The 17,892-nt window shown below is 45.2% G+C and overlaps 1 protein-coding gene across 1 annotated transcript; it reads left to right on the forward strand.

The window, feature by feature from the left end:
- Positions 1 to 11,059: 11,059 nt before the first annotated feature.
- LOC306918622 (coronin-6-like) lies at positions 11,060 to 16,191 on the forward strand (the record flags this gene model as incomplete). Its single annotated transcript, XM_079531513.1, has 3 exons — positions 11,060 to 11,339; positions 14,194 to 14,483; positions 15,384 to 16,191. 3 exons carry the CDS (start codon positions 11,060 to 11,062, stop codon positions 16,134 to 16,136), a joined length of 1,323 nt encoding a protein of 440 aa, XP_079387639.1. The 3' UTR covers positions 16,137 to 16,191.
- Between the last annotated feature and the right edge of the window lie 1,701 nt (positions 16,192 to 17,892).

Here is a 17,892-nt window from a genome sequence, read left to right on the forward strand (position 1 = left end):
AAGGGTGTTCAATAGCACTGATTTATGAAACAACACACAGACGTAAAGGGTGTTCAATAGCACTGATTTATGAAACAACACACAGACGTAAAGGGTGTTCAATAGCACTGATTTATGAAACAACACACAGACATAAAGGGTGTTCAATAGCACTGATTTATGGGAAAACCCTGAAAAATGTAGTTATGAGGTTTCCTCCCGACAGCAACGAATACTGTATGCTCACACACCTTTTAATATCTTAACTCAGGCACCATGTAAATATGTAGATATTTTTGTATTTAGTTTTTCTTGTTCCTTTCCTTTCCTCCGTTCCACCCTCCTCTTCTCCCCTTTCTTACTTCTCCGTAAAATAACAACACGATGGGAACGAATGCACAACAATGAACTGTAAACAACAAACTGAATAATTCAATGAGCTTTATTGCATTTATTTTAGTCTTGTTAATTCTTGACATTATTCCCATTTAGCGGGCCGTTGATAGGTTGGTTTACAGCCATTTTGGGCCACGGTCGGTGTGCTGTTTTACTTTATTTTATCTTCCTTTCATTACGTTTAGTGAATCTTGGGCTCCATTTTCGTCACCGCTAAACCCCTTATCCCTAAACTTCTTTGCCTTTTTTACTATTTTGCAAAACATTTTTGAATAGTTAAAATGGCCAGTGTACAAGCTCACAACATGTCAATGTAGATTGGCTATTGAACTATTCAAAAATACTTTTCAAAATAGTAAAAAAAAAAAGGCAAAGAAGTTTAGGGATAAGGGGTTTAGCGGTGACGAAAATGGAGCCCTTAGTGTCCGTGTAGCTCAGTCGGTAGAGCTCTGGCCTTTGGACCACAGAGTCACGGGTTCGATCCCGGGCACCGCCAACAACTGCAGGATGTTGTGTGGATAATGTTTAACCCATTTTGACCTGACGTCGAAAAAAATGTCTTCTAAATGCTGACAGTTTTCTGAAATACCTGTGTTTCTTTATCAGTGGTGCTCAATATTTCATGTCAAGGATTTGGCCGCCGACCCCGATCTGAGAATACGTTGTTCCAGGAACACCTCAGAATACGTTGTTCCAGGAACACCTCAGAAGATCTGAGAATATGTTGTTCCAGGAACACCTCAGAAGACCTGAGAATATGTTGTTCCAGGAACACCTGAGAATATGTTGTTCCAGGAACACCTCAGAATATGTTGTTCCAGGAACACCTGAGAATATGTTGTTCCAGGAACACCTGAGAATATGTTGTTCCAGGAACACCTCAGAATATGTTGTTCCAGGAACACCTCAGAATATGTTGTTCCAGGAACACCTCAGAATATGTTGTTCCAGGAACACCTGAGAATATGTTGTTCCAGGAACACCTCAGAATATGTTGTTCCAGGAACACCTGAGAATATGTTGTTCCAGGAACACCTCAGAATACGTTGTTCCAGGAACACCTGAGAATATGTTGTTCCAGGAACACCTCAGAATACGTTGTTCCAGGAACACCTCAGAAGATCTGAGAATATGTTGTTCCAGGAACACCTCAGAATATGTTGTTCCAGGAACACCTCAGAATATGTTGTTCCAGGAACACCTGAGAATATGTTGTTCCAGGAACACCTCAGAATACGTTGTTCCAGGAACACCTGAGAATATGTTGTTCCAGGAACCCCTCAGAATACGTTGTTCCAGGAACACCTCAGAATATGTTGTTCCAGGAACACCTCAGAATATGTTGTTCCAGGAACACCTCAGAATATGTTGTTCCAGGAACCCCTCAGAATATGTTGTTCCAGGAACACCTGAGAATATGTTGTTCCAGGAACACCTCAGAATACGTTGTTCCAGGAACACCTGAGAATATGTTGTTCCAGGAACACCTCAGAATACGTTGTTCCAGGAACACCTCAGAATATGTTGTTCCAGGAACACCTCAGAATATGTTGTTCCAGGAACACCTCAGAATATGTTGTTCCAGGAACACCTCAGAATATGTTGTTCCAGGAACACCTGAGAATATGTTGTTCCAGGAACACCTCAGAATACGTTGTTCCAGGAACACCTCAGAATATGTTGTTCCAGGAACACCTCAGAAGATCTGAGAATATGTTGTTCCAGGAACACCTGAGAATATGTTGTTCCAGGAACCCCTCAGAATACGTTGTTCCAGGAACACCTCAGAATATGTTGTTCCAGGAACACCTCAGAATATGTTGTTCCAGGAACACCTGAGAATACGTTGTTCCAGGAACACCTCAGAATATGTTGTTCCAGGAACACCTGAGAATATGTTGTTCCAGGAACACCTCAGAATATGTTGTTCCAGGAACACCTCAGAATATGTTGTTCCAGGAACACCTCAGAATACGTTGTTCCAGGAACACCTCAGAATACGTTGTTCCAGGAACACCTCAGAATACGTTGTTCCAGGAACCCCTCAGAACCCCTCAGAACCCCTCAGAAACACCTCAGAACCCCTCAGAACCCCTCGGAACCTCTCAGAACACCTCAGAACCCCTCAGGAACACCTCAGAACCCCTCAGGAACACCTCAGAACCCCTCAGAACCCCTCAGAACACCTCAGAGGCAAAGATTTCCCACTGAGCAATTTTCGGCTTTTAGACGTCTAAATGACCGTCTAAAAACAGGGGGTGAAAATAGTCTAAAAATGCAATTTTTGTATCAGTCTAGGCTTAGATTAGACGTTGAAACAACGCCGTTTCAACGTCTATATATAGACGGTCTACATTTAGACCTTGATTAGCCTGCAGGCTAATCAACAATGAACTGTTAACAACAAACTGAATGTAATAATTCAATGAGCTTTATTGCATTTATTTTAGTCTCGTTAATTCGACCTTGATTAGCCTGCAGGCTAATCAAGGTCTATATGTAGACCGGCTATATATAGACGTTGAAACGACGTTTTTTTAGCCGAGTTTTTTAGCCCAGACTGCTAAAAAACATAATTTTTTACCCCAGTTTTTAGAATTTTTTTTTGCCATTTAGACGTCTATTAGACCAGGGGTCTGCGACCTTTTTTAAATGAAGTGCCATGTTTTTATTTTCTAGATTGTCAGTGTGCCATATCAACATTCATTCATTTTAATGACACCACGTTAAAAAATCCAACATATTTTGATTGTCCACAATTATAACGTTTTTCCTTCTTTTTAAATATTTTCTTTCACGTTGTTATAATGATCATTAGACTCAGAGCAATAACAGAGTTCAGTTTTAATGAATGTAGAGTGTAGGATGTAATTTACACACAAATGTGAGGGACTTCATTTATTTGACTGCATTTTTTTAAATAGTTTATTTAAAACCAAAAACTCTCCCACACACTTGCCAGTGATCACCCTCCTTTGTGCCAATGTTGGCACTGGTGCCTAAGGTTGCCTACCCCTGGTGCCTAAGGTTGCCTACCCCTGGTGCCTAAGGTTGCCTACCCCTGGTGCCTAAGGTTGCCTACCCCTGGTGCCTAAGGTTGCCTACCCCTGGTGCCTAAGGTTGCCTACCCCTGGTGCCTAAGGTTGCCTACCCCTGGTTCCTAAGGTTGCCTACCCCTGGTGCCTAAGGTTGCCTACCCCTGGTGCCTAAGGTTGCCTACCCCTGGTGCCTAAGGTTGCCTACCCCTGGTGCCTAAGGTTACCTCCCCCTGGTGCCTAAGGTTGCCTACCCCTGGTGCCTAAGGTTGCCTACCCCTGGTGCCTAAGGTTGCCTACCCCTGGTGCCTAAGGTTGCCTACCCCTGGTGCCTAAGGTTACCTCCCCCTGGTGCCTAAGGTTGCCTACCCCTGGTGCCTAAGGTTGCCTACCCCTGGTGCCTAAGGTTGCCTACCCCTGGTGCCTAAGGTTACCTCCCCCTGGTCTAGTGAATACCAATCAACACAACACACTGGTGCCTAAGGTTACCTCCCCCTGGTCTAGTGAATACCAATCAACACAACACCCTGGTACCTAAGGTTACCTCCCCCTGGTCTAGTGAATACCAATCAACACAACACACTGGTACCTAAGGTTACCTCCCCCTGGTCTAGTGAATACCAATCAACACAACACACTGGTACCTAAGGTTACCTCCCCCTGGTCTAGTGAATACCAATCAACACAACACACTGGTGCCTAAGGTTACCTCCCCCTGGTCTAGTGAATACCAATCAACACAACACACTGGTACCTAAGGTTACCTCCCCCTGGTCTAGTGAATACCAATCAACACAACACACTGGTACCTAAGGTTACCTCCCCCTGGTCTAGTGAATACCAATCAACACAACACACTGGTGCCTAAGGTTACCTCCCCCTGGTCTAGTGAATACCAATCAACACAACACACTGGTACCTAAGGTTACCTCCCCCTGGTCTAGTGAATACCAATCAACACAACACACTGGTGCCTAAGGTTACCTCCCCCTGGTCTAGTGAATACCAATCAACACAACACACTGGTACCTAAGGTTACCTCCCCCTGGTCTAGTGAATACCAATCAACACAACACACTGGTGCCTAAGGTTACCTCCCCCTGGTCTAGTGAATACCAATCAACACAACACACTGGTGCCTAAGGTTACCTCCCCCTGGTCTAGTGAATACCAATCAACACAACACACTGGTGCCTAAGGTTACCTCCCCCTGGTCTAGTGAATACCAATCAACACAACACACTGGTGCCTAAGGTTACCTCCCCCTGGTCTAGTGAATACCAATCAACACAACACACTGGTGCCTAAGGTTGCCTCCCCCTGGTCTAGTGAATACCAATCAACACAACACACTGGTGTCTAAGGTTACCTCCCCCTGGTCTAGTGAATACCAATCAACACAACACACTGGTACCTAAGGTTACCTCCCCCTGGTCTAGTGAATACCAATCAACACAACACACTGGTGTCTAAGGTTACCTCCCCCTGGTCTAGTGAATACCAATCAACACAACACACTGGTACCTAAGGTTACCTCCCCCTGGTCTAGTGAATACCAATCAACACAACACACTGGTGCCTAAGGTTACCTCCCCCTGGTCTAGTGAATACCAATCAACACAACACACTGGTGCCTAAGGTTACCTCCCCCTGGTCTAGTGAATACCAATCAACACAACACACTGGTGTCTAAGGTTACCTCCCCCTGGTCTAGTGAATACCAATCAACACAACACACTGGTACCTAAGGTTACCTCCCCCTGGTCTAGTGAATACCAATCAACACAACACACTGGTGCCTAAGGTTGCCTCCCCCTGGTCTAGTGAATACCAATCAACACAACACACTGGTACCTAAGGTTGCCTCCCCCTGGTCTAGTGAATACCAATCAACACAACACACTGGTGTCTAAGGTTACCTCCCCCTGGTCTAGTGAATACCAATCAACACAACACACTGGTGCCTAAGGTTACCTCCCCCTGGTCTAGTGAATACCAATCAACACAACACACTGGTGCCTAAGGTTGCCTCCCCCTGGTCTAGTGAATACCAATCAACACAACACACTGGTACCTAAGGTTACCTCCCCCTGGTCTAGTGAATACCAATCAACACAACACACTGGTGCCTAAGGTTACCTCCCCCTGGTCTAGTGAATACCAATCAACACAACACACTGGTGCCTAAGGTTACCTCCCCCTGGTCTAGTGAATACCAATCAACACAACACACTGGTGCCTAAGGTTACCTCCCCCTGGTCTAGTGAATACCAATCAACACAACACACTGGTACCTAAGGTTACCTCCCCCTGGTCTAGTGAATACCAATCAACACAACACACTGGTGCCTAAGGTTACCTCCCCCTGGTCTAGTGAATACCAATCAACACAACACACTGGTGCCTAAGGTTACCTCCCCCTGGTCTAGTGAATACCAATCAACACAACACACTGGTGCCTAAGGTTACCTCCCCCTGGTCTAGTGAATACCAATCAACACAACACACTGGTGCCTAAGGTTACCTCCCCCTGGTCTAGTGAATACCAATCAACACAACACACTGGTGCCTAAGGTTACCTCCCCCTGGTCTAGTGAATACCAATCAACACAACACACTGGTGCCTAAGGTTACCTCCCCCTGGTCTAGTGAATACCAATCAACACAACACACTGGTACCTAAGGTTACCTCCCCCTGGTCTAGTGAATACCAATCAACACAACACACTGGTGCCTAAGGTTACCTCCCCCTGGTCTAGTGAATACCAATCAACACAACACACTGGTGCCTAAGGTTACCTCCCCCTGGTCTAGTGAATACCAATCAACACAACACACTGGTGCCTAAGGTTACCTCCCCCTGGTCTAGTGAATACCAATCAACACAACACACTGGTGCCTAAGGTTACCTCCCCCTGGTCTAGTGAATACCAATCAACACAACACACTGGTGCCTAAGGTTACCTCCCCCTGGTCTAGTGAATACCAATCAACACAACACACTGGTGCCTAAGGTTGCCTACCTCTGTATTAGACCCCTAACCCTAACCCTAACCCTGGTGCCTAAGGTGGCCTACCTCTGTATTAGACCCCTAACCCTAACCCTGGTGCCTAAGGTTGCCTACCTCTGTATTAGACCCCTAACCCTAACCCTGGTGCCTAAGGTTGCCTACCTCTGTATTAGACCCCTAACCCTAACCCTAACCCTGGTGCCTAAGGTTGCCTACCTCTGTATTAGACCCCTAACCCTAACCCTGGTGCCTAAGGTTGCCTACCTCTGTATTAGACCCCTAACCCTAACCCTGGTGCCTAAGGTTGCCTACCTCTGTATTAGACCCCTAACCCTAACCCTGGTGCCTAAGGTTGCCTACCTCTGTATTAGACCCCTAACCCTAACCCTGGTGCCTAAGGTTACCTCCCCCTGGTCTAGTGAATACCAATCAACACAACACACTGGTGCCTAAGGTTGCCTACCTCTGTATTAGACCCCTAACCCTAACCCTGGTGCCTAAGGTGGCCTACCTCTGTATTAGACCCCTAACCCTAACCCTGGTGCCTAAGGTGGCCTACCTCTGTATTAGACCCCTAACCCTAACCCTGGTGCCTAAGGTTGCCTACCTCTGTATTAGACCCCTAACCCTAACCCTGGTGCCTAAGGTTGCCTACCTCTGTATTAGACCCCTAACCCTAACCCTAACCCTGGTGCCTAAGGTTGCCTACCTCTGTATTAGACCCCTAACCCTAACCCTAACCCTGGTGCCTAAGGTTGCCTACCTCTGTATTAGACCCCTAACCCTAACCCTAACCCTGGTGCCTAAGGTTGCCTACCTCTGTATTAGACCCCTAACCCTAACCCTGGTGCCTAAGGTTGCCTACCTCTGTATTAGACCCCTAACCCTAACCCTGGTGCCTAAGGTGGCCTACCTCTGTATTAGACCCCTAACCCTAACCCTAACCCTGGTGCCTAAGGTTGCCTACCTCTGTATTAGACCCCTAACCCTAACCCTAACCCTGGTGCCTAAGGTTGCCTACCTCTGTATTAGACCCCTAACCCTAACCCTGGTGCCTAAGGTTGCCTACCTCTGTATTAGACCCCTAACCCTAACCCTGGTGCCTAAGGTTGCCTACCTCTGTATTAGACAAAAATGCTCAGTGGGTTGAGGTAAAAATGTTTGCTCTGAAAGAATATATATTCAAAGATTTGTGCCGCATTTACACGATTAAAAAAAAGTTTTGTAGAGCTTGTAGATCTGCTATTTTTCAACAGCTAAATCATGACATAATGCTTAAAACACCAAAAGGGGTTCCCGTTCAGAATGGGTTAACCCAGGGGTTCTCAACCCGTGGGTCGCAACCCCTCGGGGGGTCGCCAAATTATTTTAGGGGGTCCCCAAATTATTTAAAAAAAATATATATTTTTTTTTATTTTTTATTGTTTTTCACGATTTTTCAAAAATAGCAGACCTACAAGCTCGTAGCGCGCCACTCGGTGGCGCGCTATGAGCTTGTAGATCTGCTATTTTTCAATAGCTAAATTATAATGCTTAAAACACCAAAAGGGGTTCCCGCCAAAAAAGGGTTAAGGTTATTGTAGCAGCATATATGTATAGTTTATATGTATAGTGTCATTATATAGATATGTTCTAGTTATAGTTTATATGTATAGTGTCATTATGTTCTAGTCACGTTCTTAGCTTACGCATGTTTCGCGATAAATGCATTTTACATATGTGATGTATTCCCATGCTTTTTGTTCTTGCTTAATGTAAGTCGCTCTGGATTAAGAGCGTCTGCTAAATGCCTAAATTGTAAATTGTAAATTGTAGCAGTCAATTTATATTGGGGGTCGGGAGGGGGCGGGGTCCCGAGACACTGCCAAAGCATTTCCGGGGGTCCCCGGCCAAAAACGTTGAGAACCCCTGGGTTAACCCAGAGTCCAGAACGGATATTGTCTATGCAAAAAATGAATAATTAAAAAAGTAGTGCCCAGACTTGGGTCGCCACGCGGCCTACAAACGATGACAATGACACACGTCGTTGATCAAAGGACGGAGTTGATTGGCTTTGTTTGCTGTGTTTGAGACTTTCAGACTGTGGGAAGATCTTCATCTCTATCTCTGTGTGACTCTCCGCCCTGCAGCTGGCCTTATAAATATACAGCTCATCGTCACAGAACAACCAGTATCAGTTCATACCTGACACTGGGACTGCAACTCTGAGACATTCAACTCTTAACATTTACAGTCATCTATACCTGACACTGGGACTGCAACTCTGAGACATTCAACTCTTAACATTTACAGTCATCTATACCTGACACTGGGACTGCAACTCTGAGACATTCAACTCTTAACATTTACAGTCATTTATACCTGACACTGGGACTGCAACTCTGAGACATTCAACTCTTAACATTTACAGTCATTTATACCTGACACTGGGACTGCAACTCTGAGACATTCAACTCTTAACATTTACAGTCATTTATACCTGACACTGGGACTGCAACTCTGAGACATTCAACTCTTAACATTTACAGTCATCTATACCTGACACTGGGACTGCAACTCTGAGACATTCAACTCTTAACATTTACAGTCATTTATACCTGACACTGGGACTGCAACTCTGAGACATTCAACTCTTAACATTTACAGTCATTTATACCTGACACTGGGACTGCAACTCTGAGACATTCAACTCTTACTGTTTTCAGTCATTTCAGCCGTCAGGAGCGCTGTGGATTCATCAGGGCTTCATTGACAGGTAAGGCCTGTTGTACACGCCATGCAATTGAATGGAACTGTTTATTTTCACAGCAAAATTTGGATTTAGTTTTTGTCACAGTCTTTTGAATCCATTTTAATTTAGTTTTAGTCATTATGTAGTCATCTGAAATGAATGATTTAGTTTTGGTCTACTAATTAACATTTTACTCGACTAAATCAGTGGTTTTCAACCTTTTTCTCAACCCGTGGGTCGCAACCCCTCGGGGGGTCGCCAAATTATTTTAGGGGGTCCCCAAATTATTTTCAAAAAATATATATATATTTTATTTTTATTTATTTTTCACGATTTTTCAAAAATAGCAGATCTACAAGCTCATAGCGCGCCACTCGGTGGCGCGCTATGAGCTTGTAGATCTGCTATTTTTCAATAGCTAAATTATAATGCTTAAAACACCAAAAGGGGTTCCCGCCAAAAAAGGGTTAAGGTTATTGTAGCAGCAATCAAGGTTCATTATGTATTGGTCATTTGAGCCACAGGCCGTCATCTGATGAGATTTAGCTACTCAGACTCAAAATTTAAGAATATTGTCTTTATTATGTAGTTCCATGTTGTATTGATGTTGGTACCATTAGGAGAGATAACATGATAGATGATCAAAATAACAATCATTCTACATGCTCTATAGTTAAAGATCTATAAGTATAAGGGTCCATTTGGTTACCAACTCTACATAATTTGGCTGGGGACCACCTGGAACCCCCTCAAGGACCACTGGTTGAAAACCACTGGACTAAATCTACAGTTGCTTTAAAAAAACTAAATAAATACTGTTGCTGATTTTACACTTGGTTACATGCTGAAAATAGCCGATCTACAAGTGAGCTTGTAGATCTGCTATTTTCAGAGCGTAACAAACATAAAATGACTTGTCTTTTAGTTCTACAGGATCTCTTCTCCACTAGTCCCTCCCTGACAATTAGTTCTACTGGATCTCTTCTCCACTAGTCCCTCCCTGACATTTAGTTCTACTGGATCTCTTCTCCACTAGTCCCTCCCTGACATTTAGTTCTACTGGATCTCTTCTCCACTAGTCCCTCCCTGACATTTAGTTCTACTGGATCTCTTCTCCACTAGTCCCTCCCTGACATTTAGTTCTACTGGATCTCTTCTCCACTAGTACCTCCCTAACATTTAGTTCTACTGGATCTCTTCTCCACTAGTCCCTCCCTGACATTTAGTTCTACTGGATCTCTTCTCCACTAGTCCCTCCCTGACATTTAGTTCTACTGGATCTCTTCTCCACTAGTCCCTCCCTGACATTTAGTTCTACTGGATCTCTTCTCCACTAGTCCCTCCCTGACATTTAGTTCTACTGGATCTCTTCTCCACTAGTCCCTCCCTGACATTTAGTTCTACTGGATCTCTTCTCCACTAGTCTCTCCCTGACATTTCAGTCTAGTTTTTGTTTGTTGACGAAATTGTCAATATATTTATTCTTAGTTTTAGAACTTACTTTTAGTCATCATAGCTTAACTTTTATTACTTGCATTACTTAACCCATTTTGGGCGGAAACCCCTTTTGGTGTTAGCATTATGTTATGCTTTAGCTATTGAAAAATAGCAGATCTACAAGCTCATAGCACGCCACAGAGTGGCGCGCTACGAGCTTGTAGATCTGCTTTTTTTGAAAAATCAAAGAACGGCTGACATAGAAACATAGCTTTTTCAGAAAATTGTCAGGATGTAGAAGACATTTTTAGAATCTGATCCCAAAATGGGTTAATTTACAAGAAGTCTACGCAATTAGAGAATGTAAAATAATGATCGTCGGTGCGTTTGCGTGTGTGTTTGTGTGTGCGTGTGTGTGCGTGTGTGTGCGTTTGCGTGTGTGTTGTTCAGATCTCCGTGACCTCGGCGAGATGTGCGTGGTGCGATCGAGTAAGTTCCGTCACGTCTTCGGCTGCAAGGAGCAGACGTTCGATGACCTGCCCCTGTCGCGCGACGGCTCGCTTTACGACTCGCTCTGCGCCGTCAACCCCAAGTTCCTGGCGGTCAGCGTGGAGGCGGGCGGGGGCAGGGCCTTCATGGTCATACCCGTGGGCAGGACGGGCCGCGTGGACAAGGACCACCCGCTGGTGACGGGCCACTCGGGACCCCTCCTGGACATGGACTGGTGCCCTCACAACGACAACGTCATAGGTATGAATTAATTCTTCTTCTGCAGCAACGCCACCCCAAGCTTGTAATGAATGCCCTAAATTCAGATCACTTGGGAACCCCTTTTGGTGTTTATAGCATTATGTTATACTTTAGCTATTTTTGAAAAGACTTGAAAATGTGGTGCAAATCTTTGAATATATATTCGTTCAGAGTGAACGTTTTTAACTAACATCTTTGCATCTGGGGGGGGTCCCTGGAACAACATATTTTCATATGGGGGTCGGTGGCCAAATACATTATCATCAGGTCTAATATAGAATTTCTATTGTTATTCTTCATGTCGTGTCTATGAATTAGAGGTAGTGGTGTGCCGTCAGGGCCAGCAAGGCCTTCTCTGCTGGCCCTGCACTTGCCTGATGCAGAAATGTATATTTTATAATACGTTTTTCTTTTTAACAAATATTATATATTGTATTTATTTCGCTGCCACTGCACTGTTTCTCACTCAGACAGGCTGGATGCTCTGCTTCCATTCTGTGCAGGTACAACAGCGCTTGGGTTTTTTTTTAGATTATTTCCTAGGGTTGTCTCCGGGTAAAATTCTCTACCGTGAGGCCTGCAGAAAATCCACTGCTGTTGAAATGAATGGGAGCAATATAGAGATTGACAGGTTCCTTAGCCAATCAGATTTCGAGTTTGCCCTGCTGGGCGTCTTCTTTCAAGTACCAGGGCCAGCTAGCTGGCCTTTGGTGATGTTAACGTCTTGCTTGGACCCCATCGCTGGGGGGAAATATTGTCCAATGAGAAAAGAGAACTGAGTGTTTGAAACTTTTGGGGGGTTCCGCGACCATCCCGGACGGTTTCTAGATTGTAGAAGGCCTAGTTCATTTAGACCATCCCGGACGGTTTCTAGATTGTAGAAGGCCTAGTTCATTTAGACCATCCCGGACGGTTTCTAGATTGTAGAAGGCCTAGTTCATTTAGACCATCCCGGACGGTTTCTAGATTGTAGAAGGCCTAGTTCATTTAGACCATCCCGGACGGTTTCTAGATTGTAGAAGGCCTAGTTCATTTAGACCATCCCGGACGGTTTCTAGATTGTAGAAGGCCTAGTTCATTTAGACCATCCCGGACGGTTTCTAGATTGTAGAAGGCCTAGTTCATTTAGACCATCCCGGACGGTTTCTAGATTGTAGAAGGCCTAGTTCATTTAGACCATCCCGGACGGTTTCTAGATTGTAGAAGGCCTAGTTCATTTAGACCATCCCGGACGGTTTCTAGATTGTAGAAGGCCTAGTTCATTTAGACCATCCCGGACGGTTTCTAGATTGTAGAAGGCCTAGTTCATTTAGACCATCCCGGACGGTTTCTAGATTGTAGAAGGCCTAGTTCATTTCAGCACGGACCGCCACTGATTAGAGGTAACGATACATGTTAACAGTGAAATGATACGTATCACGATACATGGTTGACGATACGATACATGGTTGACGATACGATACATGGTTGACGATACGATACATGGTTGACGATACGATACATGGTTGACGATACGATACATGGTTGACGATATGATACATGGTTGACGATACGATACATGGATCATATTGGTTCATTATGGTGATTCGATCCGATCCATTAAACCCCTCTTTTTCTTTTTTCTTCACAAAATTGCACGCACAAAAATGTAGTATTGATACAATCGATTATTTCCATTGCAAAACGATACATAGTGGGCTGTGAATCTTTGGGTGTCCCACGATCGATTCCCATTCTTGGGGTCACGATTCCATTCAACTCGATTCTCAATCCAAAAACGTTTTTTTAAAAATCCAAAGGCATTTTTTTTCCAGATTCAAAACGATTCTCTATTCAAAATGATTCTCGATTCAATACATAGGATTTCATCACAATCTACTCCAGTCTTGAACTGAAGTGACTACAGTAACTTGAAAATGACTGAAGACATGATGTTTACTGTGATTTAGGGTGAGCTTACATTTCATATCACAGACACCATGTAGTGAAAACTCCTGTAACTGTAACCAGAAAAAAGAATTATGAATCGATTTTGAATCGTTCATAACGGAATCGCGATTCTAATTCGAATCGATTTTTTTGACACCCCTAATACATAGTCAATGTTGCTGTTTTCATTTCGATTCTTGAAATTAAAAATCGATTTTTCGATGCAGTTACTGTATCGTTACACCCCTACTATGAATGTATTTCATAGTTACTGTATCGTTACACCCCTACTATGAATGTATTTCATAGTTACTGTATCGTTACACCTCTACTATGAATGTATTTCATAGTTACTGTATCGTTACACCCCTACTATGAATGTATTTAATAGTTACTGTATCGTTACACCTCTACTATGAATGTATTTCATAGTTACTGTATCGTTACACCCCTACTATGAATGTATTTCATAGTTACTGTATCGTTACACCTCTACTATGAATGTATTTCATAGTTACTGTATCGTTACACCCCTACTATGAATGTATTTAATAGTTACTGTATCGTTACACCTCTACTATGAATGTATTTCATAGTTACTGTATCGTTACACCCCTACTATGAATGTATTTCATAGTTACTGTATCGTTACACCCCTACTATGAATGTATTTCATAGTTACTGTATCGTTACACCCCTACTATGAATGTATTTCATAGTTACTGTATCGTTACACCCCTACTATGAATGTATTTCATAGTTACTGTATCGTTACACCTCTACTATAAATGTATTTCATAGGGCCTAAATGGAAGCAAGGCCTAAATGGAAGCAAGGCCGCACTTTTGGTGCCTTTGACTGTAACTCTGTAGCTGTTTTTTACATTCTGTCTAATAAACCAATCAATCAATCAATCAATTACTAGCCACCGGCTCCGAGGACGCCACCGCCGTGGTGTGGCAGGTCTCAGACGGCGACCTCCCGGGCGGCCGTCCCCTGGTGGTCCTGGAGGGGCACTCCAAGCGCGTGGGCATCGTCACGTGGCACCCCACGGCGCGCAACGTGCTGCTCACCGCGGGCGGCGACAACGTGATCATCGTGTGGAACGCGGCCACCGGCGAGCCCCTCGTCACCATGGACGACCGCCACCACCCGGACCTCGTCTACGCCGTCAGCTGGAACCGCAACGGCAGCCGGTTCTGCACCACCTGCAAGGTTGACTTTAAAATACTTTTAATTACTTTTCTCTACATTTTTATCCCACGATTTTGTAACCCATTTTTCACCCCTGTGTCAATTATCTAATGTGATCCTGGGCTCTACACACCCTCTGCCAACCTGGGGAGAGCAACGGACTTGAACTCATGCTTCCTTCATGCCTGAGTGTCCAAGTTGCTCCTTTACACCTGACAGGGGGGAGTTTCCCTGGTTGGACGTAGCGCGTGGAAGGAACACGTTATTCCAACCAGTTCATGCCCCAGCTGGCCAGGGGGAGGTAGTATAGAGACCAGGATTACTGCATGTTTTTGTGAGGGTACCTACCCAGGGGACACGGGGAGAACATGCAATTTTAATTACTTTTAAATAATTTAATTTAATTACTTTTAAAGCTCTACATGGGCTGGCCCCTTCTGTATATCGTTGACCTACTGCCTCCTATAAGACCAATGTCAGACCTCTCAGGTCCTCCAACAAAGGTCTTCTAGAAATACCCGCGTCCAAGTTGAAAACTAAGGGTGACCGCCGGGCATTCGCTGTGGTAGCTCCTACCCTATGGAATGCCTTGCCCCTGGCGTTGAAAAATGCTGAGTCAGTTGACGGTTTTAAGAGACTCCTAAAGACTAAATTATTCCGTAAATATTTCTCCCATGTACCTTTGACCTGATTCATTTTTATAGCCCTATGTCTTTGTTCTTGTTCCTTGTTTGTTTTTGTTCTGCTCATTGCACTGTACTGTATTATATTGTCTCAACTGTGTGTGATATGATGTGTTTTTTTGTCTATTGTTTATACTGTGTCAATTGTTCAGCACCTTGTAACTTTGTTTCGAAAGGTGCTTTATAAATAAAATGTACTTTACTTACTTACTTACTTACTTACTTACTTACTTACAAGGACTGCCGGCTGCGCGTGTTCGACCCCCGCAAGGGCGAGGTGGTCGCCGAGCACCTGGCGCCGCACGATGGCCTCCGACCCACGATGGCCGTCTTCACCCACGACGGGAACATCTTCACCACGGGCTTCACGAAGATGAGCCAGAGGGAGCTGGCGCTGTGGGACCCGGAGCGTTTCGAGGATCCCGTGGCGCGCCTGGAGCTGAGCGAGGGGCCCGGCGTCATGTCCCCGCACTACGACCCCGACGCCAGCATGGTATACCTCTCCGCCAGGGGCGAGAGCAGCATCCTTTACTTCGAGATAACGGCGCAGCCTCCGTTCGTGCACTCCCTGGACCGCTACACCGCCAAGAAGCCGCAGAGGGGCGCCACGGTGGGCTTCATGCCCAGGAGGGGTCTGGACGTCACGCGCTGCGAGATCGCCAGGCTGTACAGGCTCCTCGACAGGAGGTGCGAGCCGGTCTCTATGATGGTTCACAGGAAGTTGGAGCGCTTCCAGGACGACCTGTACCCCGACACGGCGGGGCCGGAGCCCGCCATGGAGCCCGAGGAGTGGCTGGAGGGCCGGGACGACGACCCCGTCCTGGTGTCCATGAGGCCACGGGGGGGCCACGTGGGGGCGACACCCAAGAGCCGCGACGGGCTCAATGTGCCCAAGAAGGTTCTGGACTCCACCTCCCCCTCAGCTCAGCGGCCACCGCTACCAGTTATATACACCCTCGAAACGCTAGTCAACAAAGACTATGTTGACTAGACTAAGTGGCGCGGCCACGGCAGCAAAGTTCTTACAAAAGCCTCGGTAGTAACCCGCCATGCCTAGGAAACGGCGGAGTTCACGCCTAGTTTTAGGTGCGGGATAATCAACTATTGCTTCAATTTATGCATTCAGGGCGCGCACTTGTAGCCTGGGTAAACCCACTCCCCCTGCTGGACAACATTTCATTCTGGCAGAATGCAAATCTGGCGAGGGGGGAGGGGTTTACCCAGGCTAGCGCACTTGCCCCTGACCCACCTGTTTACCGAGATAGGACACGGTCGCTATAGCAGACCTGGTAATAGCAGACCTGGCTATAGCAGACCTCTCATTCTGTGGACCTTAATGACCAAAATGAATAGAAAAAAAACAAATAAAAAGTACTGTATGTCATGACATCACAGGTCCTCTCAAGTTTTGGGGCTATAGACGATGTGTTGTGTTGTGTTCTGTGTCCAGGCCAGTGATTGGACAGTCTGATAATTCTGGCACATGCCAGAAGGGCTGGGCAGTCATGGGGCCGATTTTAAACAAAATAAAATAAAAAGTCATAAAAATAAATACATAGTCGTGTCTTTGGGCCGGTGAAGACCACAAATGCCAGGGCCGATTTCCTGTGCCAGTGCGTTGCCTGTCTGTGTCTAGTGTTCTGTAATGCTGACCATTTGTGAAATAAACATTATTAGACTTGAACGAACCTGCATGTCTTCTGTTTACCTGACTCACAACGTCACACAACCACCCAATCAGTCCCCTACTGCCTTGTATCTCTAGTCATAATCATTATTATTGCATCATAAACACATGCGATTTTTGGAGTTTGATAACGAATCTAGGAGAAATCCTAGATTCACACACACATTTGAAATGTTTATTTATGTCCACATAATGAGAAGTACAGGAATACCTTGTACAAAGGACATAAACACTGCCAGTGCAGTTTGACAATAGGAGAGCAGCCAGTTACAACGTGCATGGACGGCAAAGCATTGTTACATGATACAGTACAGCTGACGGACACAGGGCAGCAGACATAAATCATGGATAAAGGAAACAACGCCTCCTCCAAATTGAGCGGCTTCCTATAATGGCTGAAACTGAGCAGTACCTCGCTAACTGCTTGGCTCTCCTTTTGGAAAGGCCGGCCATTTGTAAGCCCCTCAGAGTCACAACCAACTTATGCACATGCCCTAGGCTGCTAAAGGTAAAAACTAAAAGTTTACATCTGCACCCCATTCAACCGTTATCACCCGATAATCAAGGAAATGTTCGTAATCAGTGACATTTGTGTCACTGATGTCAATGACGGAGGCACGCCGTGTCTGGTGGCCTTGAGCCACGTGAGGCACGGCGTGAGGCACGGAGGCACGGCGTGTCTGGTGGCCTTGAGCCACGGGAGGCACCGCCCAGCGAGTCGCCGTGCCGAGCGTTGCGACGAAAACACCACAATGTCTAGTATGGCAGTAACGGTTGATTTTGTATATTTAATACAGTGATAACGGGTGAATCGGCTGACATCTGTAGCCTAGCTGTGAGCTGGTCTGCACTAGCTGCTGATACTTCAGCACTTTGGTTAGAAAGGATTCTTCCAGGCTGTAGTCAAAGGTCCAGCCGACCTCGAGAATGAACACCTCTCTGTGGTTTTCATTTACAACAATGACATCAGGGGTGTTAGCTGAAATGTTAGAGAACACAGAGTCATCATTACACAGGTTAAACATCCTCGGCTTCACAGTAGAATGCTTACACACACACA

Source organism: Electrona antarctica, assembly GCF_951216825.1.
Source record: "Electrona antarctica genome assembly, contig: scaffold_704, whole genome shotgun sequence".
Lineage (NCBI taxonomy): Eukaryota > Metazoa > Chordata > Actinopteri > Myctophiformes > Myctophidae > Electrona > Electrona antarctica.